The sequence below is a fragment of the Macaca mulatta genome, chromosome 17 (genome assembly GCF_049350105.2).
Source record: "Macaca mulatta isolate MMU2019108-1 chromosome 17, T2T-MMU8v2.0, whole genome shotgun sequence".
In the NCBI taxonomy this organism is placed as follows: Eukaryota; Metazoa; Chordata; class Mammalia; order Primates; family Cercopithecidae; genus Macaca; species Macaca mulatta.
In genome coordinates, this window is record NC_133422.1 from 70,585,368 (window position 1) to 70,609,625 (window position 24,258).

A 24,258-nucleotide genomic window follows, 5' to 3' on the forward strand; every position below is an offset into this window, starting at 1 on the left:
CCTTATCATAGCTTCATACTGTGCATTTTGCTTGCTTCTCACCTTCACTAGGACCTGCTCTCCACGAGGGTAGAATACAACCCTACCTTTCTTACTGTCAGTGCAGTGCCTGCATCTGTACATGTTTGCTGAATGCTGACCGAATTTTCTTGGCTTTAGAGCTAAGTATGTGAGAATTAAATGGGATTTTCTTTAATTGATCCAGAAACTGCTTAGCCAGCATGTGTATTATGTTTAACATTTGCTTCCATTGGAAAAAGAAAAAGAAGGCCATTACTGGGCATCAGTCATGTGTGCCTTGACACCTTTTAAATGTTTCATTTAATCATCTCAATAACCCTGCAAAGTAGGTGTATTATCCCATTTTTACCAGTGAAGTACATGAGATTTGAAAGTTATGTAACCTGCCCCAGGCTGGTGAAATGCCTACACCACAACTGTAATTTATCTGATGTTAAAGTTTTTTGAAATACGACAGGCTTGCGTTTGAGGACTGCCTTATGTATAGTTAAGAGACCACATTTTGACTTATTTGAACTTTGCTGTGTCTTTAGAATTTTAGAGCTACCGGGAACTGAAATGTCTTTTGGTCCATAAAGATAAAATCATCCTTGAAACCATTTTGAGGAAAGGTGGTATTACATGTTTATTGAAACTTCCCAGAACTGAAATGTAGAGTTTGAAATCTTCCAAGTAGGGCAGTAAGGAGCTACCAGCAATTTAAAAATGGAGTGTGATATAATAGCGTGTTCTATAACTAAAGTTCTGGCAGCTGTGTGGACAATGAACAAAATAAGGACTGGAGGCAAGAGAGCCACTTAGGAGGGGTAACCACAGGAGTTTAGGGGAGATCATGGCCTGAACCAAGATGATAACACAAGGGAGGGTGGCAAAGATGGGATGATTCAAGATGGATTGTGGACTTGACAGAACCTTGTAAAATGCAAATATGTATGGTGGAGGGTAGGGGTACAGGGATTTGTTGTGTGGCATTCGACTGGGGAACAGTTAGGGGAAAGAAGGAGAAAGAGGCCCCAAAAGAATCCAGTGTTTCTAACTTGGGCACCTGATGAGCTATTGATGCAATTAACCAAAATATGAAAAACAAGAGGCGCAAGAACAGGTTTGGGAGGAAGATAATGAGTTCAATTTTTGAATTGTTGGACTTAGACATCGGAGGCATGGCAGTGAATGAGGTTGCTCACAAAAGCATGTAGTCAGAGAGGTTGGAGACTAAGGAACAAATAACACAATGAAAAGAAGAGAAAAAAGGGGAACATGCTAATGAAACTGAGAAGTGGCAAGAGACATGGGAAAAAAGGCTGGAGAAAGCAAGATAATAGGTGACTTTCGAAGACTGTTTCCTAGAAAGCAAGAATAGTGGGCAGTGCCTGGAGGGTTGAAGACTCAAGATGTTATTTGGTAGGTAGAAGATAATCTTGGAATGGGATGAGGACAGTGGTGGGTGTATTATAGAAACACTACCTGCCACAGTGGGATGAAGGAAGGAGAGATGGAGAAGGATTTATAGAGGAAGACCAAGATTTGAGGGCTACTCACTTCATTTTCTCATTCCAGTAAGACTCAGAAAGAAAGACACTAAAGAACTATATGTACACAGATTCAAAGATTATAGATTTCCTCTGATATTCCTGATTTTACAGTCCAGATTTACTTTAAGGTTAACTTTATCAACTAAGTAGGCTTTCCTTAACACATTTGTCTAATAGGAAAAATTCGAGAAGTGTAGCTTTTCGATTTGTTGTTAAGATTGGCCCTGTTTTTTTTTTTTTTTTTTAAATTCTATCTATGTTGACATGAAAATCTTAATTCAACAGATTTAGCAGAAATAAGAGTTACCATTGGGACTCCAGAACCTCCTCATGTTTTTGTTTAAAAATGTAGAGTCTTGTACTTCTGTTTCATCAGTCTGACAGTTGTTGGGGCAATCTGAACTTTCAGTGGATATGTCTGCTCAAGTTATACCTAATTTGAGGGAAATTTTTTATCTTATATGCTGAGATGATAGTAGACAACTGCCTTATCTTTTCTGGCATGAACAACTGAAACCACTTGGATATTTCATTATCAGTCTTCAGGAATCTAGGTTTCCCCCAATAATTTATATTCCTGTTCCATCCAGTTCAAAGATGATTCTGTCATCATTATCTTCTGAAGCTTGGATTCTTTGTAGGATACTCACTTGGCATATACCTTGCAAGGAAAAATAAGGAAGTTGAAATCCTTCCTGAAATCACTGTTGAACAATTTATACTTGAATGTAATTATAGATATGTTCACTTGCAAGAAGTTTCAGGAATAATTTGCTATAAGAACTTGGGATTGGACATAGATGCCTCGAGACTGCCGTGAGGGGAAGGCTACACAAGTGGGGCTCTGGAACTCTTACTTTGAAACCACGGCCACCCACTTTAATCCTTTCTGTATAGTGGTTTGGAAAGAGGTGGTCTGCGTAAGACTTTGATTTGAAAGTAGGCTACTTAAAACCAAAATTAAAAAGCAGTATTTTTATGAAAGAGAAGGCTTTACCAGGCCCAGTGACATGCCTGTCGTCACCTGGTTAATGACAGATATGCACCTGTAATTGCCCATGTGGTCCTCTCCTCTTTGCCTGTATTGTGTCTCAAGGACTGACACAACATTTTGCCTGGCTGTAGCCACAGGGACGCTGTCCTTCCTGTTAACTCTTTCAAAGAGGAGGAGGTTATCTGCCCTTTTATTAATATTTAAGATGTTTAAATAGTGATTTCTTTATTTCTGAGGTAAGTACAATCCTTCATGAGATAGTATTTCCAATCTAATATAACAGTGAGACATTTTCCTCTAGGGCTTAAGCTCATTCTCTGTGATCCTATATTTGGTAGAAAAGGATAATGTTCACTTGCCATCTCCCACAACATATTCTTTATGTAGTTTGAGAGTGTTTATTAAGACTCCATCCTGTCTTTTATTCTTCAAGCTATAAAACATCAGTGTTTTGAATGTGTAACCCATGATTTGTCTCTTTGTCTGTCTTACTTATATAGCAAATAGATTCTGCACTTTAATTGGCTCTAAGTCAGATTTTTTTTTGTAAGTGTGGTGAAGATGACCACTCATTTTCACCGAGTCATCTCTAACTTAAGTGTATGGTGGTTTAGGCTGAGGAGTAGAACCAACCAGTAGTTTTTGCTATTCTTAGCAGAATTTTATTATATTCTTCAGATTGGCATTCATCAGGTGGTTATTAACAAGTATTATGACTACATCTGCATTTCCATGTTTAAACTGCTTTACAAAGAGATTTCTGCTGAAAGCTAAAAATCACATACCCACTGAAAAATCAACAATTCGTTTTTGAGAGCAAGAACCATCCCTAATTTATCTTTATTTCCCAAAGTGCTAAGTATTGTGTTTTTTTTTATACAGAGTAAACAATAAATGTATGTCAAATGGTTGAATGAAATGTCATAATACTTCTGCTTGTCCATATAGAGTAGTGAATTCTTGATCCTTTGTTTATTCAGTGCCTTCCTTCAAATTCTTGTGTACTTAGTCCATTTAATGTTGCTATAACAGAATACCTGAGACTGAGTAATTTATAAAGAAAAGAGGAGGTTTAGTTGGCTCATGGTTCTGGTGGCTGGAAAGTCCAAGAGCATGGCACCAACATCTGCTTGGCTTCAGGTGAGCACCATGTGCTGTGTCACAACATGGTGGAAAAGCAGATAGGCAAATGGTGTGTGCAGAGACCCAACACAAGGCAACCTCACTTTATAACAACCTGCTCTTGTGGTAACTAATTCAGTCCTGCTAGAGTGAGAACTTACTCCCATGAGACTGCATTCATTCCTTCATGAGGGCAGATCCTTCATGACCCAAACACCTGTTAAAGGTAACACTTTCCAGCACCACCACATTGGCAATTAAATTTTAACATGAGTTTTGGTGGCGACAAATCACATCCACACCATAGTACGTACTATCCTAATATTTCTCAGAATATTGCTACTTGTTTTATGGGTAAAAAACCTTAGGCAGAAAGCTTTATGAATTGCCCAGTTGGTTCCTGGGTTAGGTTTAACTGCCAAGTTAAAATGGAGAATTGGTAGGTCTTTTCCTGGAAAGTAAAAACAGGTTTAGGAAGAATTGTAACAGGTAAGTCTAAGTTTTTTTGTGATTAGGAAACAAAGCTGAAACACTGGTCTCATAAATTCATATTAAAATCTATTTGTTGCTTCCTCAAAACAAAATATGTAAATTACAAGAGAAATTAAGGTTTGCACAGACATAGTATACTATAAAACTTGAAACATTTGGTTTAGAAAATAATTTAAGTTCCCTGGAATTTAGGATTTGTAGTGTAGTATAGTGATAGCAATGGGAATAATTATACCTTTAGTCCAAGAGGTTATTTGGGGGCTTATGAGCTGATGTTATTTTGAAGAAGTCATGGACTGTAGCTCAGAATGTGTCAATAGGGACACTCTTGGTATCTTAGGGAGTAATTCCTTACAGGTGACATAGTTCTGCATTTTGCAGCATGTATAGCAGCTATGCCTTTAACACTAAATCTTCATGTGGCATTTGGGCAAGCAAAATACCTTGCCGAACTTCACATGCCCACGAGGGAGTGGTACCAGTCCTAGATGGATGCCACTGGAGGCTAAATTATGTGTCTGTGAACCACTTGAAGTTATTCAGAAAATATGCCAAGTATTGGGAGTAGGTTTTTAAAAGTATGGTGGTCCTTTTCAAATAAATGATTTAAATCACTGTATTTTATTCCTGAGCAGTGAATAAATGGTGTGGCCTGTAAGTTAGACTCAATTGTACAGTGGGCAGAAACCTAAGCTTATCCATGGCCAACCAATTTAAAGTATTAATATGAAGAAAAACATGTAATAACAATAAGATTTTCCTTATTTTAGCAGAAAAATAATAAACCCGGTGCTATTTATATAAATGAAAGTTTTACCAACCCAAGGAAGAAAGAATGAAGCTTCTAGTTTATCATGAAATGATTCAAGTATACCTAGCGTGCAGCCTCCCTCCTTTCATGGATAGACTTTCCTCCATGTGGGTGCCAGAGACACTGGATACCAGGTTTCATGTTTTGTTTTCAGGATCAGTTCAGTGATATGAGAATCAGCATAAACCAGACGCCTGGGAAGAGTCTTGACTTTGGGTTTACAATAAAATGGGATATTCCTGGGATCTTCGTAGCATCAGTTGAAGCAGGTAAATGATATATTTAGCTCTACTGAATTTTCTTCTCCTTTTTCATCTTTCATTGTGGGGTTGGGGACCACAGAAATTAGCGTATTTGATATAGGAGAAGAAAACCTGTGAAAAATGCAACCATAAGGCCAGAAAATACATCCTCTTTCCTGAGATTATTGGGGTTCCAAATTCCATATTGTTTATTCTCCTTGAGTAATTAATTTTAGTTTTGAAAGTCTTTGTGATTTTACAGATTTTGTCCATTTTGGACTTTATATTTGGAAATGCTAACAAACAGCACTTAAGTAAAGATTCAGAAAGAACTTTCCACGATCAGCCATGCTTTGTAGTAAATGTATATGTGCTATTTAATACGTTGATTTTTTTTGAGGGTTCTAATATACTGATTGCCCATGAAGTCTTCAGGATGCTTCAGGACTTCTGTAAAAGGATTACCCCTCCCCGGTCCAGGTCTATACCATGTCAAGCCCGGGAACTTTCTTCAAAACATTACAAAGCCTAAAATTAAAAAGAGGAGTTCCTTTATTTTTACTTTTATTTTTTATTTTTTACATATTTTAGCTATATAAAATTGCATGTTAACACCAGTTAGTTCTTTTACATCTTAAGATTGCCTTAATTAGATAATGGTATTTTAGTTATGGAGTAATTTTAAGCAGTTTTAAATAGCTGTGTTATCTTCTGCTCCATTCCAGAATGTATCTGATTTGGAGGCTCAATTAAAATGCAGTATATTTCATATTTCAAATTTAAGAGTAACTTAAATTTTTTGTCCTTGGGAGGTTAATAAGAAGTCTTATTGAATACATTAGTTTATCATTTTTCCTTTAATGAAGATGCATTCTATAGAACTTCAAAAAACACCTCTAATGCTTTGTATGTTGTACTCAGATATTTGATATTAAAAAAATAGTGACCCTTCTCCACCTGAAAAAGAGAGAAATGGTTACTTAAAATTCAGAGTCATTTTTCTTAAGCTCAAAGCAGCAACTAATAGAACATGTGGGATTTTTGCCCCAATTGATTAATTTATTTTGTATTTTTAGGTAGCCCAGCAGAATTTTCTCAGCTACAAGTAGATGATGAAATTATTGCTATTAACAACACCAAGTTTTCATATAAGGATTCAAAAGAGTGGGAGGAAGCCATGGCTAAGGCTCAAGAAACTGGACACCTAGTGATGGATGTGAGGCGCTATGGAAAGGCTGGTGAGTTTGTGTTACCACCATGTCTGGCATTTGGAATTGGGACCTGGCCCTTGGCAAGTGGTTCTAACAATTTGCTTTAATAACTTTTTATTTTTTCACTTTACTTATGTTTTGGCATTAAAGGTATTTTGTAGCTACATCGTGACAAATCTTGAACCCTACTCCTTTGAATATTCTGTCTGGACTTTTCACTAGCAAATTTACTGAATTCTACAGTATTTATTGACTGATTCATGTACTGGTTTTATTGAATGCAAATATCAATTGAAGACAAATGTATCTGCATCCAGGAGTTATTTATAATAATACTGAGTATTAAGAACTATGCTATGATTTAACTTTATCTGCAGCATCATAACCATATTGGTATAAGAGAGAGAGCTTGGTAGGTCATATTCCTGTTTATTCTCAAAGAACTTTCAATGTGTATTCCATTAATGTGTTTCTTAATTATAGAGGCTGGATGGGAAAGGGCATTAAGCCTCCACAGACCTACCAACTTATGATATCAAAATAAAATATATATCCTGGTTTCTGGGAAAGATTCAGCAAATTTGCTAGTTTTTTCATTACTAACGTGATTTAACTCTTGTGTTTTGGGAAGGTGGTCTGTTGGTAAAAAGCCCTAAACTCTTGATTTATTTCACATACTGCCTGATTTGTTTGTCTTGTATATGTAGATTTTTTTTTATATATGTGCATTCAATGACTTTATTCTTTCCACTTCAACATCTATGTGTACTCATTTGATCTTCATATGCCAATCAGACTGGGGCAAAGACCAACCTTCCCTGCCATTTATACGGCATAAAACCCTCAATCTCACCAGTATGGCTACCAAAATTATAGGTTCACCTGAGACAAAGTGGATTGATGCAACTTCTGGAATTTACAACTCAGAAAAGTCTTCAAATCTATCTATAACAACCGATTTCTCCGAAAGCCTTCAGAGTTCTGTGAGTATTTGGAGAAGTAGGAAGTACTGGTGTGGAGCAAAGCAGTTGTTAGAATTGTGTATGGAAGAAAATAATTTCTTTTGTTTGTACAATTTTGATACTACCTGTAAAATGTAAATGATTGAACAACGTAAATTATAGTAAAGAGATACAGTAAAATAGATTTTTGAAAACCATAGGCATTCCTCATAGAGTAGTTGTGAGTTATATAATGGTAAAATCAAAAGATCCCAGAATGTTGTTTTGCAGGTGTTTTCCACCAATCTTTCAGTATTAGACCCACCTCTCAGATGTTTGTGAGCGTGAAGTAGCAATTACATAAAATTATAAACTATGACTTCTTTATGTGTTCCCTAGTCTTTACTGGCAAATAAATGTAATAGTGGGGTGTAATGGAAAACTTCATGAAGCGTTTTTAGTTTTTGTGTAGGTGAATTTGGTGGGTAGACTTACATATGTGGTTAAGAGATAATCAGTTTCATTAATTTGATCAAAAATATAATGTAGAAAAATTTTTAAGTGTCAAAGCAGTACTTTTTCCTATAGACTTTGAAGTAATGTGGTTTCTATTTATGATACAAATTGTTCATCTAAATTAATAATTAAATTTAAATTTCAACCAAATATTATGCACTTATACTCCTTAGATTGTGCTATTATCATCTCAAGGTAACTCCTTTTATTTAATAAGGAGATCTTACTATATTGTGTAAGAAATGTTTAAATGTTTGAGAATCCTATATGACAGTTTTGTGTACTCATAAATATAAGCCAAATGGACTAATGATTATCTGGCTGATTTTATTTATTGGAAAATTAACGATTGATTAAACTTAAAATCATCCATGCCTGCAGCTGGTCATTAATTCTGCCACAAATATTGAAATATAATGAAAAAACTTAAGTTTCTACCACATGTAAAAGGCTGTAAGGAATGCATCAATATCCCGAGAAACTCATCTTGTTAAAATATATATTTCAGTAATGTGAAATGCATTATTTAAGTCCAAAGTCCAACTGGAGAGAATATTAACTAGCATTTTTACCCTTTCCAGAATATTGAATCCAAAGAAATCAATGGAATTCATGATGAAAGCAATGCTTTTGAATCAAAAGGTAAATATCACCATTATAACTCACATTATACAGGAAAAGACATAGCACTCAAGTTCTGCTGTTATAAAAATTAGTATCTGTGAGTGAAAGAAAAACTGGTCTACTGCAAGTTGAAACTAAAAGGTTAGCACGCAGATCCAATTGCAGCCAGGTGGAAGGGCATTCAGTTCCCGTGCTGAATTGTTCAGGCACTGCAAACAAAACTTTGGCAGCGTGTTCCGGAGCTTTGAGTGCCTGCATGCCTAAGTCAAATAAGAAAGACTGGTTCTTCCCGAGTCAGCTTTCTTGCTATGGTATGCTGGCAAAGGGAATCTTAGTTAAGCTTGGAACTATGAATGAAGTTTCCTTTCTTTCTTGTTGTGAAAGGGACAAGCTTGGAGGCAGTTAGCCGTAAGAGGGAAATGCCAGTGGCAATAAAGTCATTAGCAGATGTACCCATTTGTAATGAAAAAGAAGGCAAAATATCTAGAGAAATTTTGGAGTTATCTCCGTGTTTCTTCTTCTGCCCATCCAGAAATAATTTAGCTACCATACATCGTGTGCTATTCCTTGGGCACAGAAAAATAAGAATAGATCCGGTCATATAGGCAGGGGAAGAAACCCAAAGAAGATGAGACTGCTTCTACTGTGAACCTAGACTGCCAAGAATGGGACTGGGTTTTCACAGTGCTTCAGTGGCTTTAACTCTACATTGACAGTTTATAATACTTTATCTTAAAGCCAACCTAAATATATAAATTTCCCTTTCCTTATCAATTATTTAACTTTGTATTTCATTTCTGATAGATAAAAGTGACTATATTTTGTTTTCAGTTGCATTCTTTATCAAAAGAGTATTTAAAGCAAACTTTGCTTATTTTTCTCCGTGATGTTACATGTAAAGCACCGGGTCCTATTCTGCAGTGAGTCAGGTGAGATAGCTGATCAGACATCTAGCTCTTCTATGACTAGAGAACTATACATGGGCCCTGTCATTGGAAGGTTTTGTTTAGATAAGCAAGCACTAACTAGTATCAAGTAATAATCGTATGTAGATTTTATGCCATAGTCTTGTGACAGATCTGTGGGAGAAGTCAGAATGTTTTCCTTTTGTTTTCTTGGCAGAACTCCATTTGCTTTACTTAATATTAGTAGCTACCAGATCTTGAAAACTAGGTCAAAAAATTCTAGTTAGAAGATGGTTGTAACTTTAGTGTTTGGTTTTCTTTGATCTTTCTTTGGGTATCATCTTTTTTGTTTTCTTCCCCATTACTTTTAACTTCTTATTCATAAGTATTGTGAAAACTGTTTGTTATAGACAGTTTTCCATGTAGTAGACAAGATTATGGATTGTTTAACCTAAGCAAAAAAATATTAATTTCCTTTTCCCTAAAACGGCGTGATCTAGCATGGAAGATGATACTTGGCTTTTCATAGCTGTGAAACTCTGATGCTATATGCTAAAGTTTATTAATAAAAATATTTGTTCCTTCTACTAATTTGAATGTAGTGTAGGCTACTAAAATTGTGTGTCCCTGTGCCTTGAGATAATCTGTATTTTCTATGGCTATCAGTTTTGTGATCTTTTAAAATAATATTGCACAGATTGGAAAGCTATATCAAGTATCGTTTGATTTACCAGTGGTGAGAAATAAAAATGAATGACATAGTGTTTATTTTTTTTTCAACTAGCATCTGAATCCATTTCTTTGAAAAACTTAAAAAGGCGATCACAATTTTTTGAACAAGGTAAACCACAAAGCTAACAATTCATGCACTTTCATGGAATTGTTCTCCCTCTCCACTCTTCCTCACGGTCTGTGGTGCTGGGCACTGAGCCTCTTCAATTTGTCTGTCATTATGACCAAGCAACATAACCCATTTCCATTCTTTCCCTAGGGTCATCAGGCTTTACTTACAGTTCATGGGTCTACCTCTGTGGTAATGGGTCTCTGTGTGTCCTTTGTATACCTCTATAAAGGTTTTACTTTTTTTTTTTTTAACTTTGTAAAAAAAAAAAAAAAAAAAGAGGGGTAGATGCTCTTAAACACACACTTGTTTCCACTGGATAACAGTAAGAAATGAGGAATTTCATTTAAGCCTTACTGCTTCCTACAAATTGCATAATATTAGATTACACCAACATGCAATTGGCCAAGTTTTTAAAAACTCTGACTTGTTTTTGGTTGTGGAAAACACTCTTAATAAAGAAGAGTTATTTTTGCTATGGTATGGTGGCTTTGGAGTGTTGATTTGACTGCTCTGTTGACTTTGAAGTAAATTCAAATTAAATACATTTTGGTTGCATCTGAAAACGTGCATTTTGAGATTCTCCGTGTTGGTGTACTTGGGCAGGGCCTCACAATGTGCTGTGCATGTGACATTTGCTCCTGTGCCACCTTTGCCTAATGCTCTGTCACATGAATGCTGTTCAAGCTCTGTTTTGCTACTAAGAACTTAAAAGTAATAGTCAACATTTGAGATGCGGTGGTCAAAGGATATTGTGCTGTTGCCATCTAAAATGTTACTGTTTCTTACTTTTAAGATTATTAACATGTTTGCAAATGTGCCTTATAACGCAGTGCTTACCGGGTTTGTGTATTTTGTGTTAATCACCTAATGTCCTTCCTTTGGATGAAGGTCTGGTTTTGACCATAAACAGAAATACCTTACCAACTATGCGAGTCTATTTGTGTCAGTATCCTTAGTGTTTTTGATTTATATTTTAAAATAAAATTCCTATTTTTTTCTATGGCTATTTAATTGAAACAGTATGATACTCCTTCCTAAAACTGGCTAAAATAAAGCAATTCCTTTTCCTTCTCTGTTCTAATTTTCTCCCATTTTTCTTCAACAGGCTATTGTAGGGAAGAATATTTTTCTAGGTTTCAAAGCAATTTTCTGTAAAAAATTGTATGTGAATAATTTGACAGCTGAGGTTTTAAGAACGTTTAAAAGTACTGTATGAGAGTGTATTTTCTGAAGTTTTACTTTTTAAATAATCATTGTTCTAGTAAAGGTATACTTATGTAGGTCCCCTAAGAATAAAAAGAATAAGACTGTACCCATAAGTTTACATATGAAGTTTGAATACGTGTGTTTCAAATAATAGGAGTAGAAAAAGGAAATGTTTCTTGAACATGTTTGTTGCGGTGACTTGCTTATGAAAGTGGCTCATTAGTAAGAAGACTTGAAAAATGTGACTTGCAGCTGTCATGTTGTAATTGAGTAGTGGCAAGTAAAAAATTGGGATTTGGTAGATGTAACATTTGAAATTCCTTTTTTTTTTTTTTGGCCTGTTAGGCAAAACTATGAGATGCTGTCCAATTTATTAGTAAAAGAACTCTGAGGTTTCTTCAGAACTATCCATTGATCCTACTCTAATACCTACAGCTAGGGTTTATTTTGGCATCTATATCTTCCTTTTACTAACTTTGAATTTGAAACATGAGTAACAGATGGAACTGTTACACCTGGAGAAAAAAGGATTTACTGACTATTGTTTAAAAAAACATTGTCACTTAGTATACTGGCATAGAGACAGCTAATGATAGAAGTTTCTGAAAGGAATTATTTCATAGAAATGAAGACTTATATTGTATATTTTTCTTCCTTGCCCATGTGCTGCAACACAGGAAGCTCTGATTCGGTGGTTCCTGATGTAAGTAGCATTCATTTGTCATTTTGAATAAGACGAACTTGGTGGGACTGAATTAGTACACAGTAGCGTGCTTACCATGATTTTAGGTTGCATAAGAATTTATCAGAGAGTTATCCTTCTAAGTTGAAAAACTTATTTTAAAATTCAGAGCCAAGCCAGCTCTCCCTTGGTACAGTTTAAGCAAACTGTGATATGAATAATTTATGTGTGCAAAAGTGGTTCAGTAGATGACTTAATGAAGTTATGTTCTCTATTTGCTTCTCTTCTCTGATAACTGGTTAGCTTCCAGTTCCAACCATCAGTGCCCCGAGTCGCTGGGTGTGGGATCAAGAGGAGGAGCGGAAGCGGCAGGAGAGGTGGCAGAAGGAGCAGGACCGCCTACTGCAGGTAGCTCTGGCTCACGTGGACGGGTAGGAACTAGGTTGGATTTCACGGCTTTTCTCCAGTCTGTGTCAACCAGTATTGAGAAACTAATTTTAAACTCAACAGTTTCACAACAACAAATATTTTTGTCTGTAGCATATTTTCCATAAAACAATTACTTTTCCATTTTGAAGATTTCCAGAGTCATCCTTTAAAAATCATTATTTATTAACCCCCATGTGTGTTTTTGTAGAGTATGAAGGGCACTCACTTAGCAGGTGTGAAGTGCATGGACTTTGTGATGACTTGGTTCCCACAAACTGTTGCTAGGTCCATTGCAGAGTCCTTACAGTTTGCTAGAGTCTTTCATGAATTACAGCCATGGTAAAGGGTGGATGGGGGTTTAATTCTCAGTGTCTACCTTTTAACCCCAGCGTCCACATTTTTAATTCAATATATGCTCTTTTCTACTATAGGGACCAAAATCTGATTGGCTTGTGAAAATAAAATCATGGTCTTTAAAGGTTTGAGGTTGAAGGTTTAGAGATCATAGAAGTGTTAATAAAGAAGATTCCTAATGTGAAGAGTTAATCTATTGGATTAATGTGTGTCATATTTTCTTACAGGAAAAATATCAACGTGAGCAGGAGAAACTGAGGGAAGAGTGGCAAAGGGCCAAACAGGAGGCAGAGAGAGAGAATTCCAAGTACTTGGATGAGGTAGTGTTAGAACATGCCTGTATAGTTTTTCTTCTCTTTACCTTGTTGGTGAGATTAGCTGAGAAGCAGGAGACACTTCATTTTTCTCCACCTTTGACCATATGTTCACCTATGTAGCTCTTTGAAAAATACAATGAGCTCTGATTTGTTAGAATTTTGCTTGGATGTTTCAGCCTTTCTCCTAGTTTTTGTAGTACATCATTAACAAATTATGTTAATAGAACTTCAGTGCATCTTCCTCATCTAAGTTACATGTGTAGCTTTTTTAGTGGTAGAACTCTTAACATGTTTTTTTGAGTGGAGTCCTGGGCCAACTATAGTTAGTAGCATCTAAAACTGAATATATATGTGTCTATATGAAATTACAGAAATAAACAGATTTAGATGGATTTCTTTTTTCACTGGTCACCTAGGAACTGATGGTCCTAAGCTCAAACAGCATGTCTGTGACCACACGGGAGCCCTCTCCTGCCACCTGGGAAGCTACCTGGAGTGAAGGGTCCAAGTCTTCAGACAGGGAAGGAACCCGAGCAGGAGAAGAGGACAGGAGACAGCCACAAGAGGAAGTTGTTCATGAGGACCAAGGAAAGAAGCCGCAGGATCAGCTTGTTATTGAGAGAGAGAGGAAACGGGAGCAAGAGCTTCAGGAAGAGCAAGAGCAGAAGCGGCTTCAGGCTGAGACTGAGGAGCAGAAGCGCCCTGCGGAGGAGCAGAAGCACCAGGCAGAGATAGAGCGGGAAACGTCAGTCAGAATATACCAGTATAGGAGGTTTGTCCCCACAGCCAGAGGGCACAGAGGCTGTTAGAGTAGCTTGGCTCAGCTGTATCCATTCCCCACTTCAAAGGCACTCCCTTGCTCTTCCTGTTTCCTACCACCCATTCTCCACACAAGTGAATACAAGCCACCAAAGAGAACCTTTAAATCATAAACCCTGCCATGTCATCTTGCTTCCCCACCCAGAACCCTCCAAGTCAATTCGTGTCACATCAGAACCCCATCCAGCATCCTTGCCAAGGCCTAGAAGGCTGCCATGAGCTACATTACCTTGTAGTACCTCCACTCTTCCCCTTACCCACTCTATTCCAGCCACACTGGCCTCCTGTTTCTTCCTTGAAAATACCCAAGGACTTGTGTATTTTCTAGTCCATCTGCTTGGAGAAGTCACTGAATGTTTGTGTGTCTTGTGTTCTCATTTTCTTCTAGTCTCTGCTCACACATCACCTCCTTGGACTTTCTAGAATACCCGATTTAAAATACAGGCCCCTTCTCAGTCCTTCTCTCTGTGTACTCTTAACTTATTTTATATTATGCATTTATTTGTTTATCTGTTGGCCTGCCTGCCGCAGTAAGATGTAAGTGCTATAAAGTCAGTAAGTTTGTTTTGTGTACTTCTGTAGCCCATTCTTGGAGTGGTACTGGAATATGGTGGGCACTTAATATGTATTTGTAGAATGAACGAGTGAATGAATGGCTTGCAAATGTCTGTTGGCAATAGGGGATCTATTTTCTGTGGTTATTCATTGAAATACCTTTGTATGTTTAGTTTTTAACCCAAAGACCATTTGCATAAAGAGGCTAGAATGACATTATTTTGATACCCTTTTCTTAAACTCAGGGAAGGGCTTAAAGTCTAATATTTTGACTACAAAATCGTTTTCTATCTTTTAGGCCTATTGATTCCTATGATATACCAAAGAGAGAAGAAGCATCTTCAGGTTTTCTTCCTAATGACAGGTATGTAGAGCACGTTATTGTAATTTAATTGATGATCATTGGCTTCATATAATATTCCAGCACTTGCATCGATGATTTGTAGAACTACTTTAGCCCTTTGTCATTTGTGGGATATAAAGAGGAATTGCTGGTTGATCTTTGTATCAGTTAGCTTTTGCTGTGTAACAACTACTCGTGAACTTAATGAATTAGCTTATGATTTTATGGGTCAGCATTTTAGGCTGATCTCAATTGGGCAGCCTTTTAGTTGACTGGGCTCGCTCATATATCTGCTACTTATTAACTAGGTAGCTCTGCTTTTGGGGGTTGGCTGGGGTCAGCTGGGGCAGTGAGAACAACTGGGTCAATATCTTTCAACGTCCACCCAGCCAGGGAGGTCTTATGTGTACGTGGTGGTGAGGTGGGGAAAGGGAATTAAAAAGAGGAAATTTGCAAGGCATCTTGAGATTTAAGTTGTCTAAAGTCACAGTCACAGGTCATGGAGGAGAGAAGAACACTGCCTCTTTATGGCAAGAATCACATTGCAAGGGGAATGGACACGTCTGGGAAAGAACTATGTCAATTTTCTGTAATCCAGCGTAATCTTCATTTTACAAAGGTTGTGAATAATGGCTTAACATTACTCCATACAGTCACAGATCATGGAGAAGAGAAGAACACTGCTTCTTTATGGCAGGAATCACATTGCAAGGGGAATGGGCATGGCTGGGAAAGAACTGTGTCCATTTTCTGTAATCCAACGTAATCTTCATTTTAAAAAGGTTATGAATAATGGCTTAACATTACTCCCAAAAGGGACATCTGAAATGGGAATAGTGACCTTTCTCTTAGGCAGTTTGGTTAGAACTACTGGTCAGTTTTGGGGAATGAAGATAAAATTCAAGATATCTGGAAAGTTATATGTATCTTAAAATTTCCTAAAATATTGTTTTAATGTTTTAAAGTAATTTTTAAAATGTTTTGCAGTTTTGAAATCACTGAGGGCTTCTAAACAGTCTGTCAAACCAATATCGAGGGGAGGGCCATTACCTTGTGTTTTCAGAGCTGAAATGTCTCCTTTTGTCTTATTTGTTAGATATAAGGAAAGACTTGTATCTACAAGCAGCCAGGATAACTGAACAGGGCTCAGAATAGAAGGGGAAAAGGAAAGGGACAAGCAGGTAGTAATGGGCTGACAATAAGCTAAAGGAAAATCTGGTGATAGATGACCTTATTTATAATCTCTCTGGGTAACTGTAAATCATTAAAGTGTTTATCTCCTTTTAAAAGTTATGGATTTACTTACATATTTACAAAAGCTTTATTTATATAGCTCATGACCTTGGGGAAAATAACTAAAATGCAGAGAAAGGAAACTTAAGGAAGCCAGGAAAATATGAATACCTGCAGGCAGTCCAGATAAAGCATGCCCTAGAGGCATCGAGGAGTGTGGCTAGACATCCGGTAATAAATGTTTTCTTCTATGTAGATACAAGTGAAATTATTCACAAGTGCAGCTGTCTACCACTTATGATACATTATGTATTATAGATTATTGGATTTATACCTATGTAATATGTACATATATGTACATAAGTGTAATATTACATCTTATTTTATAATGTATATTATACATTGTTATTACTACTATTCTCTTTTTCGTTTCTTTTTTTTTTTTTTGAGACTGAGTCTCACGCTGTCACACAGGCTGGAGTGCAGTGACGCGATCTCAGCTCAATGCAACCTCTGTCTCCTGGGTTCAAGTGATTCTCCCACTTCAGCCTCCCAAGTAACTGAGACTACAGGCGCACGCCACCACGTCCAGCTAGTTTTTGTATTTTTGTAGAGATGAGGTTTCACCATGTTGGCCAGGCTGGCTTCAAACTCCTAACCTCAAGTGATTCGCCTGTCTCGGCCTCCCAAAGTGCTGGGATTACAGGAGCGAGCCACCATGCCCAGCTACCACTATTATTTTCAAAGTTCAGTGTGTCTAGCAGAATGGGAATGAGATTAGCATGTGTTGATTTATATACCTAAGTTTTACTGGTACAAAGTTAAGGCATTTCCAGAAGTTGACTGTGCTGTATGCTTTAGTACCTCTTTGGAACACTAAGATGGCATTTGGTAAATTAATGTTCCACAGTAGTCAGTGGCACCCTAACGCCCAAGAAGTTGACATTATAACCCTGGGCAGTGTGGAGGAGGTGGGATGGACTGACTGTAGGTGATCTGATGGCAGATGCTTTGTAAGCCTAGTAAGATTGAGATCTGGACCAGGGCAAACGTTGACAACAATTGATCAATAAATTATAGTCTTCATCATCATACAAACTGGAGAAGTACTGTCACGTGTTTGTATCTATTTCCAGCATTTCACTCTTCTCTTTTTTAGTGATGTCAAGGTTTTCTGTGAGTTTGTGAAAGATGAAAAATTTCTTGGTTTAAAAGTAATTGCTCTCAGCAGACATACAAAATAAATCAACTGCTTTAAAAAGCAATATCTTTGGTGTTTTTACTTCATAAATATAAAAGAGGTTATTAATGAGACATATTTAATATATTGTGTTCTGTGTTTTAGGAATAAATCCAGATCTACTACTGAACTGGATGATTACTCCACAAATAAAAATGGTAAATGCAATTTTTCCCCCCAAACTCCTTCTTCACAGTTGCTTATTTGTGCCATCATGTTAGGAGAAGTATTTTTAAGGTCAAGATATTTCAGATTCATTAAGACTATTTAATTAAAATACTTAGTATTTTAACCTCTGTATATAAAAACAGCAAAACAACTATCTTGTGTTTATTTTTGGCTTTATTTTATAGTGAAAAAATACTGGGAGATTAAAATGGTTTTTTTAAATTGCTAATGAAATATGTGGGAATTTTGCAAAGCGATGCTGATGCAGCTGTGTATAGTAGATTTTATTTTGCAGCTAAAGAAACAGTACAGAAAAGATTTCTACGAAATACTGGAGGACTTAAAAATTGCATACTAATTTGATTTATGCATGTAAATGCCAAAATGTCAAAAAATCAAAAATTATGATTTCACTAATTATACAAAAACAATTTGAACTTGACATTGTTAATATTATAGAATATGTTTCTGAAGAATGCATATAGCAGAAATTATGTCACTATGAAAAAAAACCCTAAGTGGTAATTACCATTTTAAGCAGGGTTTGCATATCAGGATTTGTGTAAGCAGGTGGCTGGTCATCTACATGAATGAATGAAGGTCCAGGTGGGGCTGAGGTCAACATGCCCATCAAGGTGGATAGCCACTGCCCAGCTCCAGCCTATCATTGCCATGCTGGAGAAGGCAAGCCTCTGATTGCCTACTCTTCCTGTTGTAACAGAAAAGTACAAAAAAAAAAATTGTTTTCATGTGTTATCTTTTATGTGCTGACAAGAGATCTTTTTAAAAAACTAAAATACTCTGTGAGCAAACCAACCTATCTACAGGCCAAATAGCCTGGTGGCAGCTAGTTTGTGACCTCTGGTTAAAGCTTATAGAACTTACAGTTTTTATTGGAATTCACAGTTCTATGATTATCCCTTTCTTTGAGCAGTTAGGACCTTCGTTATCTGGTTCTAGTTTAACTTTCCAGCCAATTTTGCTACTTTTCCCTTAAGGGGTCTTTAACTATAACCACATTATCATCTTTCTCAGTTCCCAATTTATCACATACTTTCTGATCTGGTTCCTCGGGTCTTACCTTTCCCTATTTGTATTTTCCATTTCTTCTCCCCTGAACTTGCCTTTAGCCACCATTAAAATTATAGTTTAAGTACTTTGGTATTCCATGAAATATTTTTAACCTGCAGTGATTATATTCTCTCTCCTGAACGTAAACACAAGACCTTTCAGTAACCAAAACTGAATCTCCAGAATAATCTTGTTAATATTTGTGGCTTGTGTCATTAATTGGATTATTTTGTATGTGTGTTTTCCCCCTTCATTAACTCATTGCAAGCTCTTGGATAGCAGGCAGTGGAAGTTATTAAATATTTGATTTAAAAACTTGCTTATACCAAAACAACACTTTAAAAAGAGGCCAGGCACAGTGGCTCACGTCTGTAATCCCAGCCAGCCTGACCAACATGGTGAAACCCTGACTCTACTAAAAATGCAAAAATTAGCCATGCGTGGTGGCACATGCCTGTAGTCCTAACTACTCAGGAGGCTGAGGCAGGAGAATCGCTTGAACCCGGGGGGCGGAGGTTGCAGTGAGCCGAGATCATGCCACTGCACTCCAGCCTGGGTGACAGAGCAGACTCTGTCAAAAAAGAAAAAAAAAAAAAAAAAGCAACATTTATTTAAAGTCTGACCCAATTGATAAGCTTTGTATGTACACAAATGTAAATATAGTTGTATGAGAAACCTTTGGTCTTGCTCATTGCTTACTGGAAGATGAACCAAGGCATAGACAAACAATACATTTTGAAAGAATGGCAGTAGCAATAAATGTGGAGAAAGAAAGAAAATAAATCCTTAGATGAGATTTCCGAATCCAGATTAAGGCAGGAATGATATGTCAAAGTTGTGGGTGTTTTACCCCAATCAGAAACTAATCGCCAAATCCAAGAGACAAAGTCCTTAGGATAAAACCTGACTTACTTGTCACGAATAAATTCAACATTCGAATTATAGTTCTGTCAGTTTCTTAGAGTAGAAGCAAGTCTAATAACATTTATAGATGATTATTTGAATTGCTTGAGTATTTTTCATGTTCACAAAAACCATTTCGATGATTGAATGTGCTCATATTCTTACAATTTTGGTTGTAACTTATACCGTGCACACTCGGGTCATGTTAGCCAGAGATATGTGCATTTATGTCCTCTCTCCCCAGGGGAGTATACATTTTTTGAGAGAAGAAAACTCCATTTCCTTTTAGATTTGTTACAGCAAACGTTTGAGCATGTTCTTGATTGATTTAATTTAGGAACGGATGAGTGGAAGAAAAACTATTTCTAGATGAGCACTTTGTAACTGAGTAATACTGAAACCAGTACTGATTGTTGCCTTTTTGGACAGCCTTTTTCGTTTTCCCAAGTGCGTTCTCTGGTATGGCTCTGACTGTGGAACTGGACTTTCTGGAATAGGAGGCAGTTACTTTATGTTCTCATGAAGTACCCTCATTGAGAATTGACAATGTTAGCACACGTGCACAAAGCCACATTTTAAGCTGCACTGCCATGGCGATTTATCCCGTCACTTTAAAATTATTTATTTATTTATTTATTGAGGCTGCAATTTCAAATACACTTTATTTTTTTGTTACATCAACTCCATCTCTCTCTCTCTATCATTTTGTATTTGTATTTTTTATTTAAAAATTTTTTTATTTCCATAGGTTTTTGGGGGAACAGGTGGTATTTGGTTACATGAGTAAGTTCTTTAGTGGTGATTTGTGAGATTTTGGTACACCCATCTCTCAAGAAGTATACACTGAGCTGAATTTGTAGTCTTTTATCCCTCACCCCCTTCCAACCCTTTCCCACTGAGTCCACAAAATCCATTGTGTTATTTTTATTTTTTATTTATTTTTTTTGAGACAGAGTCTTGCTTTGTCGCTCAGGCTGGAGTGCAGTGGTGCGAACTCGGCTCACTGCAAGTTCTGCCTCCCGGGTTCACACCATTCTCCTGCCTCAGCCTCCCGAGTAGCTGGGACTACAGGCGCCTGCCACCATGCCCGGCTAATTTTCTGTATTTTTAATAGAGATGGGGTTTCACCGTGTTAGCCAGGATGGTCTCGATCTCCCGACCTTGTGATCCACCTGCCTCGGCCTCCCAAAGTGCTGGGATTTCAGGCGTGAGCCACCACATCTGGCCTATTGTGTCATTTTTATGCTTTTGCATCCCCATAGCCTAGCTCCCACTTATAAGTGAGAACATACGACGTTTGGTTTTCCATTCCTGAGTTACTTCACTTAGAATAATTGTCTCCAATCTCATCCAGCTTGCTGCAAATGCCATTAATTCATTCCTTTTTATGGCTGAGTATTATTCCGTGTCATATATATATGTGTGTGTGTGTATATGCCATATATGTGTGTATATATGTGTGTGTATATATATACACACACATACATTATTTTATATATATAACATTCTCTTTATCCAGTCATTGATTGATGGGCATTTGGGTTGGTTCCACATTTTTGCGTTGCGAATTGTGCTGCTATAAACATGGGTGAGCAAGTATCTTTTTCGTATAATGACATCTTTTCCTCCTGGGTGGATACCCAGTAGTGGGATTGCTGGATCAAATGGTAGATCTACTTATAGTTCTTTAAGGAAGCTACACACTATTTTCCAAAGTGGTTGTACTAGTTAACATTCCTACCAGCAGTTTAGGAGTGCTCCCTTTTCACTGCATTCACACCATTGTCTATTATTTTTTGAGTTGTTGATTATGGCCATTCTTGCAGGAGTGAGGTGGTATCACATTATGGTTTTGATTTGCATTCCCCTGATCATTAGTGATGTCAGTCATCACTGTCACTTTTAAAATGTGCTAATCCCAAAGCCTTTGACTTGTTTTAATTTAGGAAGCAATAAATATTTAGACCGAATTGGGAACACGACCTCTTCACAGAGGAGTTCCAAGAAAGAGCAAGTACCATCAGGAGCAGAGCTGGAGAGGCAGCAAATCCTTCAGGAAATGAGGAAGAGAACACCCCTTCACAATGACAACAGCTGGATCCGACAGCGCAGTGCCAGTGTCAACAAAGAGCCTGTTAGTCTTCCTGGGATCATGAGAAGGTGCGAGACATCTTAGGAGTTGTTTTCTTGTCTTTACTGTGAGGCAGATATTTAATTTGTAGACATGCTGGTGCTTTGGGCAGAAGAGATGAAAGGAACGTAGAGCGAATGCTCTGGGGCACTATTGTGTGTTAGACAGCCAGTTGCTCAGTTTACATGACCTCATCTAATCTGAGGAAAACATATTGAGGTAGGGATAATAATTCCAGTGTTTTTCTTTTTCTTTTTTTTAATATGAGGAAACTTTGGCTCAAGCAGGAAAGACACTGACAGAATCACATGGTTAATAGGTTGGAAATCTGGACGGGGCGTTCTGAAGGGAGGTTCAGATTCTTAAATAATGCACACTGCTCTTAGAACTTTCTTGGCTGCTGAACTTCAACAAACAGAAGTTTCATATTTTTATATTTCTAATGAGATAATGATTAGATTGGAATCATGATAATTGGGTTCACAAAATGATAAACCTAATTTTTATAACTTTAAGGAGATAAAGATATAGATATTAATTGGAAATGAGTGCAGGAACATTTTAAAAGATGTATCTTGGGTAAATGAATGCAGCTGCTCTGATTCAGTATTTTCTTAGCTGACAAACGGACTGGGGAATTTATTTGTAACATATCACAGAGAAAGAGCTAATTATCTCAGTATATTAATAACTTTGTAAAAATCAGAAAATTATCCCTACCAACTCTATAAAAAATAGATATGTGCCTGTAATCCCAGCTACCTGGGAGGCTGAGGCAGGAGAATCACTGTAACCCGTGAGATCACGCCACTGTACTCCAGCCTGGATGACGGAGCAAGAGACTCTGTCTCAAAAAAATAAATAAATAAATAAAATAAATAGACAAAGGGATATGAACAAGACAGGTCATGGGAAAAAGAAACACAAAGCCAATAAACGTAAAAGATCAACAGTAGTCCTAAAACAATAATGTATCTCTTTTGTTCACTGGATTTGTAAAGAGTTAAAATTGATTAAATTTAGTATTGACAATTATATATGGAAATAGGAATTCTTCTTTCCACTTGGTTGGACAGGTTTTCAGTATGTATTAAGCAAAAGTTTATATATCTGACCCTCTGAGCAATGTAGTTTCTAGCACTCTATCTTCTGGATATATTTGGATAAATATGCGAAGATATATTCAAGGATGTACACTTACACATTATTCATTAATGGCAAAAGAAAACCACAGTGTCTGCTAGTAAGGAGATATTCAGTAGTTATTCGATAAACAGTGGCATACTGATAAGATGGAACACTGCATGACTATTGAAAAATGAAAGAAAAGTGTTGCTACATAATACGCCACCTCCAAATTTAGTGAACTAAGACAATAACTCATAATCTCTCACAGTCCTGACGATTGACTGGGCAGTTATTTGCATGATATTGGCTGGGACACTTGAGCAGCTGTAGTCATTTACAGCAGGGACTGGTAAGTCTTTATGTATAAGGACCAGATAGTAAATAATTTAGGGTTTGCAGGTCACATAGATTTCTGTCGCATATTCTTTTTTTTTTTTAAAGACTCTTCGAAAATGTGAAAAATAGTCTCAGCTCGTGAACTGTGTCTATCTTGGCAGTAGGCTGTAATTTGCTGTCCCTGTAGCTGTAGAGGCTTCATTGAGAGCTTGGCCAGAGCTACTAGTTGAGGGGCCTGTGTTCTGCATGTAGGCCTCTCCACACAGTTTTTTGGGCTATCCCATGGCATGGGACCTGGATTCAAAGAGGAAAAGCTCGCACCAAGGCAATGCCTAATAAGCAAGTGCTTATCAAGCTGCCATGTGCATCATGTTTGCTGATGCCCCATTGGCCAAATTAGTCATGTAACTAACCCCAGAGTCAGTGGGAGGAGACTACACAAGGGCGTGGATACCAAAAGGTATGGTTCACTGGAGGCCACTGAAGTACAGTCTATCATATGAGCAGAATGACGATAGTTCTAAGATAATACATAATAAATGGAAATGAAGTTACTGCAAACTGTTGTGGAATAATCCATTTGTTTAAGACTGTTAAACACAAACACATTACATATGTATATAGACACATCTATACTTATATATGTAAATTTGTGTGTATATGTAAATATGTGCTTGCATATGCGAGAAAAGGTCTGGAACAACACACATTTAATGGTGGTTGCCTCTGCGGGTTAGGGCAGGTGAGTCAGGAGAGGAAGGACTTTTCTTCTCCCTCAGATGTGTTTCTCTGCAGCTTCAGTCTTTCTCCTTATGATAATGTATCATTTTTATAATGTTAAAATTTAAAAGAAAAATTTCAAGCTTGGGATAAGAAAAAGTTTTGAAAGCAATAAAATTAAATTTGACCAGGTAGACGAATTCTCATAATTTTGAGTTCATTTTTGTAGGTAGTACTAATGTTAGTACATGAATTTTAAGAGAGATTTTGCAAAAGTTGTATTTAAATCCATTTGGGAGCTAAATCTGATTTTAAAAGCATATGTACTTTAAGGGAAGTGACTGATAAATGCTTTTATAATGTGGACA

At 37.0% G+C, this 24,258-nt stretch overlaps 1 protein-coding gene across 28 annotated transcripts in view; it reads left to right on the top strand.

Moving 5' to 3' along the window:
* Positions 1 to 24,258, top strand: part of LMO7 (LIM domain 7) — a 309,870-nt gene that overhangs the window by 278,739 nt on the left and 6,873 nt on the right. For 11 of the 28 annotated variants that reach the window (XM_077973778.1, XM_077973782.1, XM_077973799.1 and 8 more), the window contains 12 exons: positions 5,127 to 5,241; positions 6,291 to 6,452; positions 7,221 to 7,408; positions 8,464 to 8,524; positions 10,196 to 10,252; positions 12,139 to 12,164; positions 12,447 to 12,551; positions 13,154 to 13,246; positions 13,660 to 14,015; positions 14,916 to 14,981; positions 17,539 to 17,591; positions 21,522 to 21,735. In XM_077973778.1, the coding sequence (XP_077829904.1) occupies positions 5,127 to 5,241; positions 6,291 to 6,452; positions 7,221 to 7,408; positions 8,464 to 8,524; positions 10,196 to 10,252; positions 12,139 to 12,164; positions 12,447 to 12,551; positions 13,154 to 13,246; positions 13,660 to 14,015; positions 14,916 to 14,981; positions 17,539 to 17,591; positions 21,522 to 21,735 (1,496 nt within the window). The remainder of the gene's footprint in view (positions 1 to 5,126; positions 5,242 to 6,290; positions 6,453 to 7,220; positions 7,409 to 8,463; positions 8,525 to 10,195; positions 10,253 to 12,138; positions 12,165 to 12,446; positions 12,552 to 13,153; positions 13,247 to 13,659; positions 14,016 to 14,915; positions 14,982 to 17,538; positions 17,592 to 21,521; positions 21,736 to 24,258) is intronic. The other 17 variants (XM_077973779.1, XM_015121212.3, XM_015121222.3 and 14 more) reach the window with 3 other exon arrangements.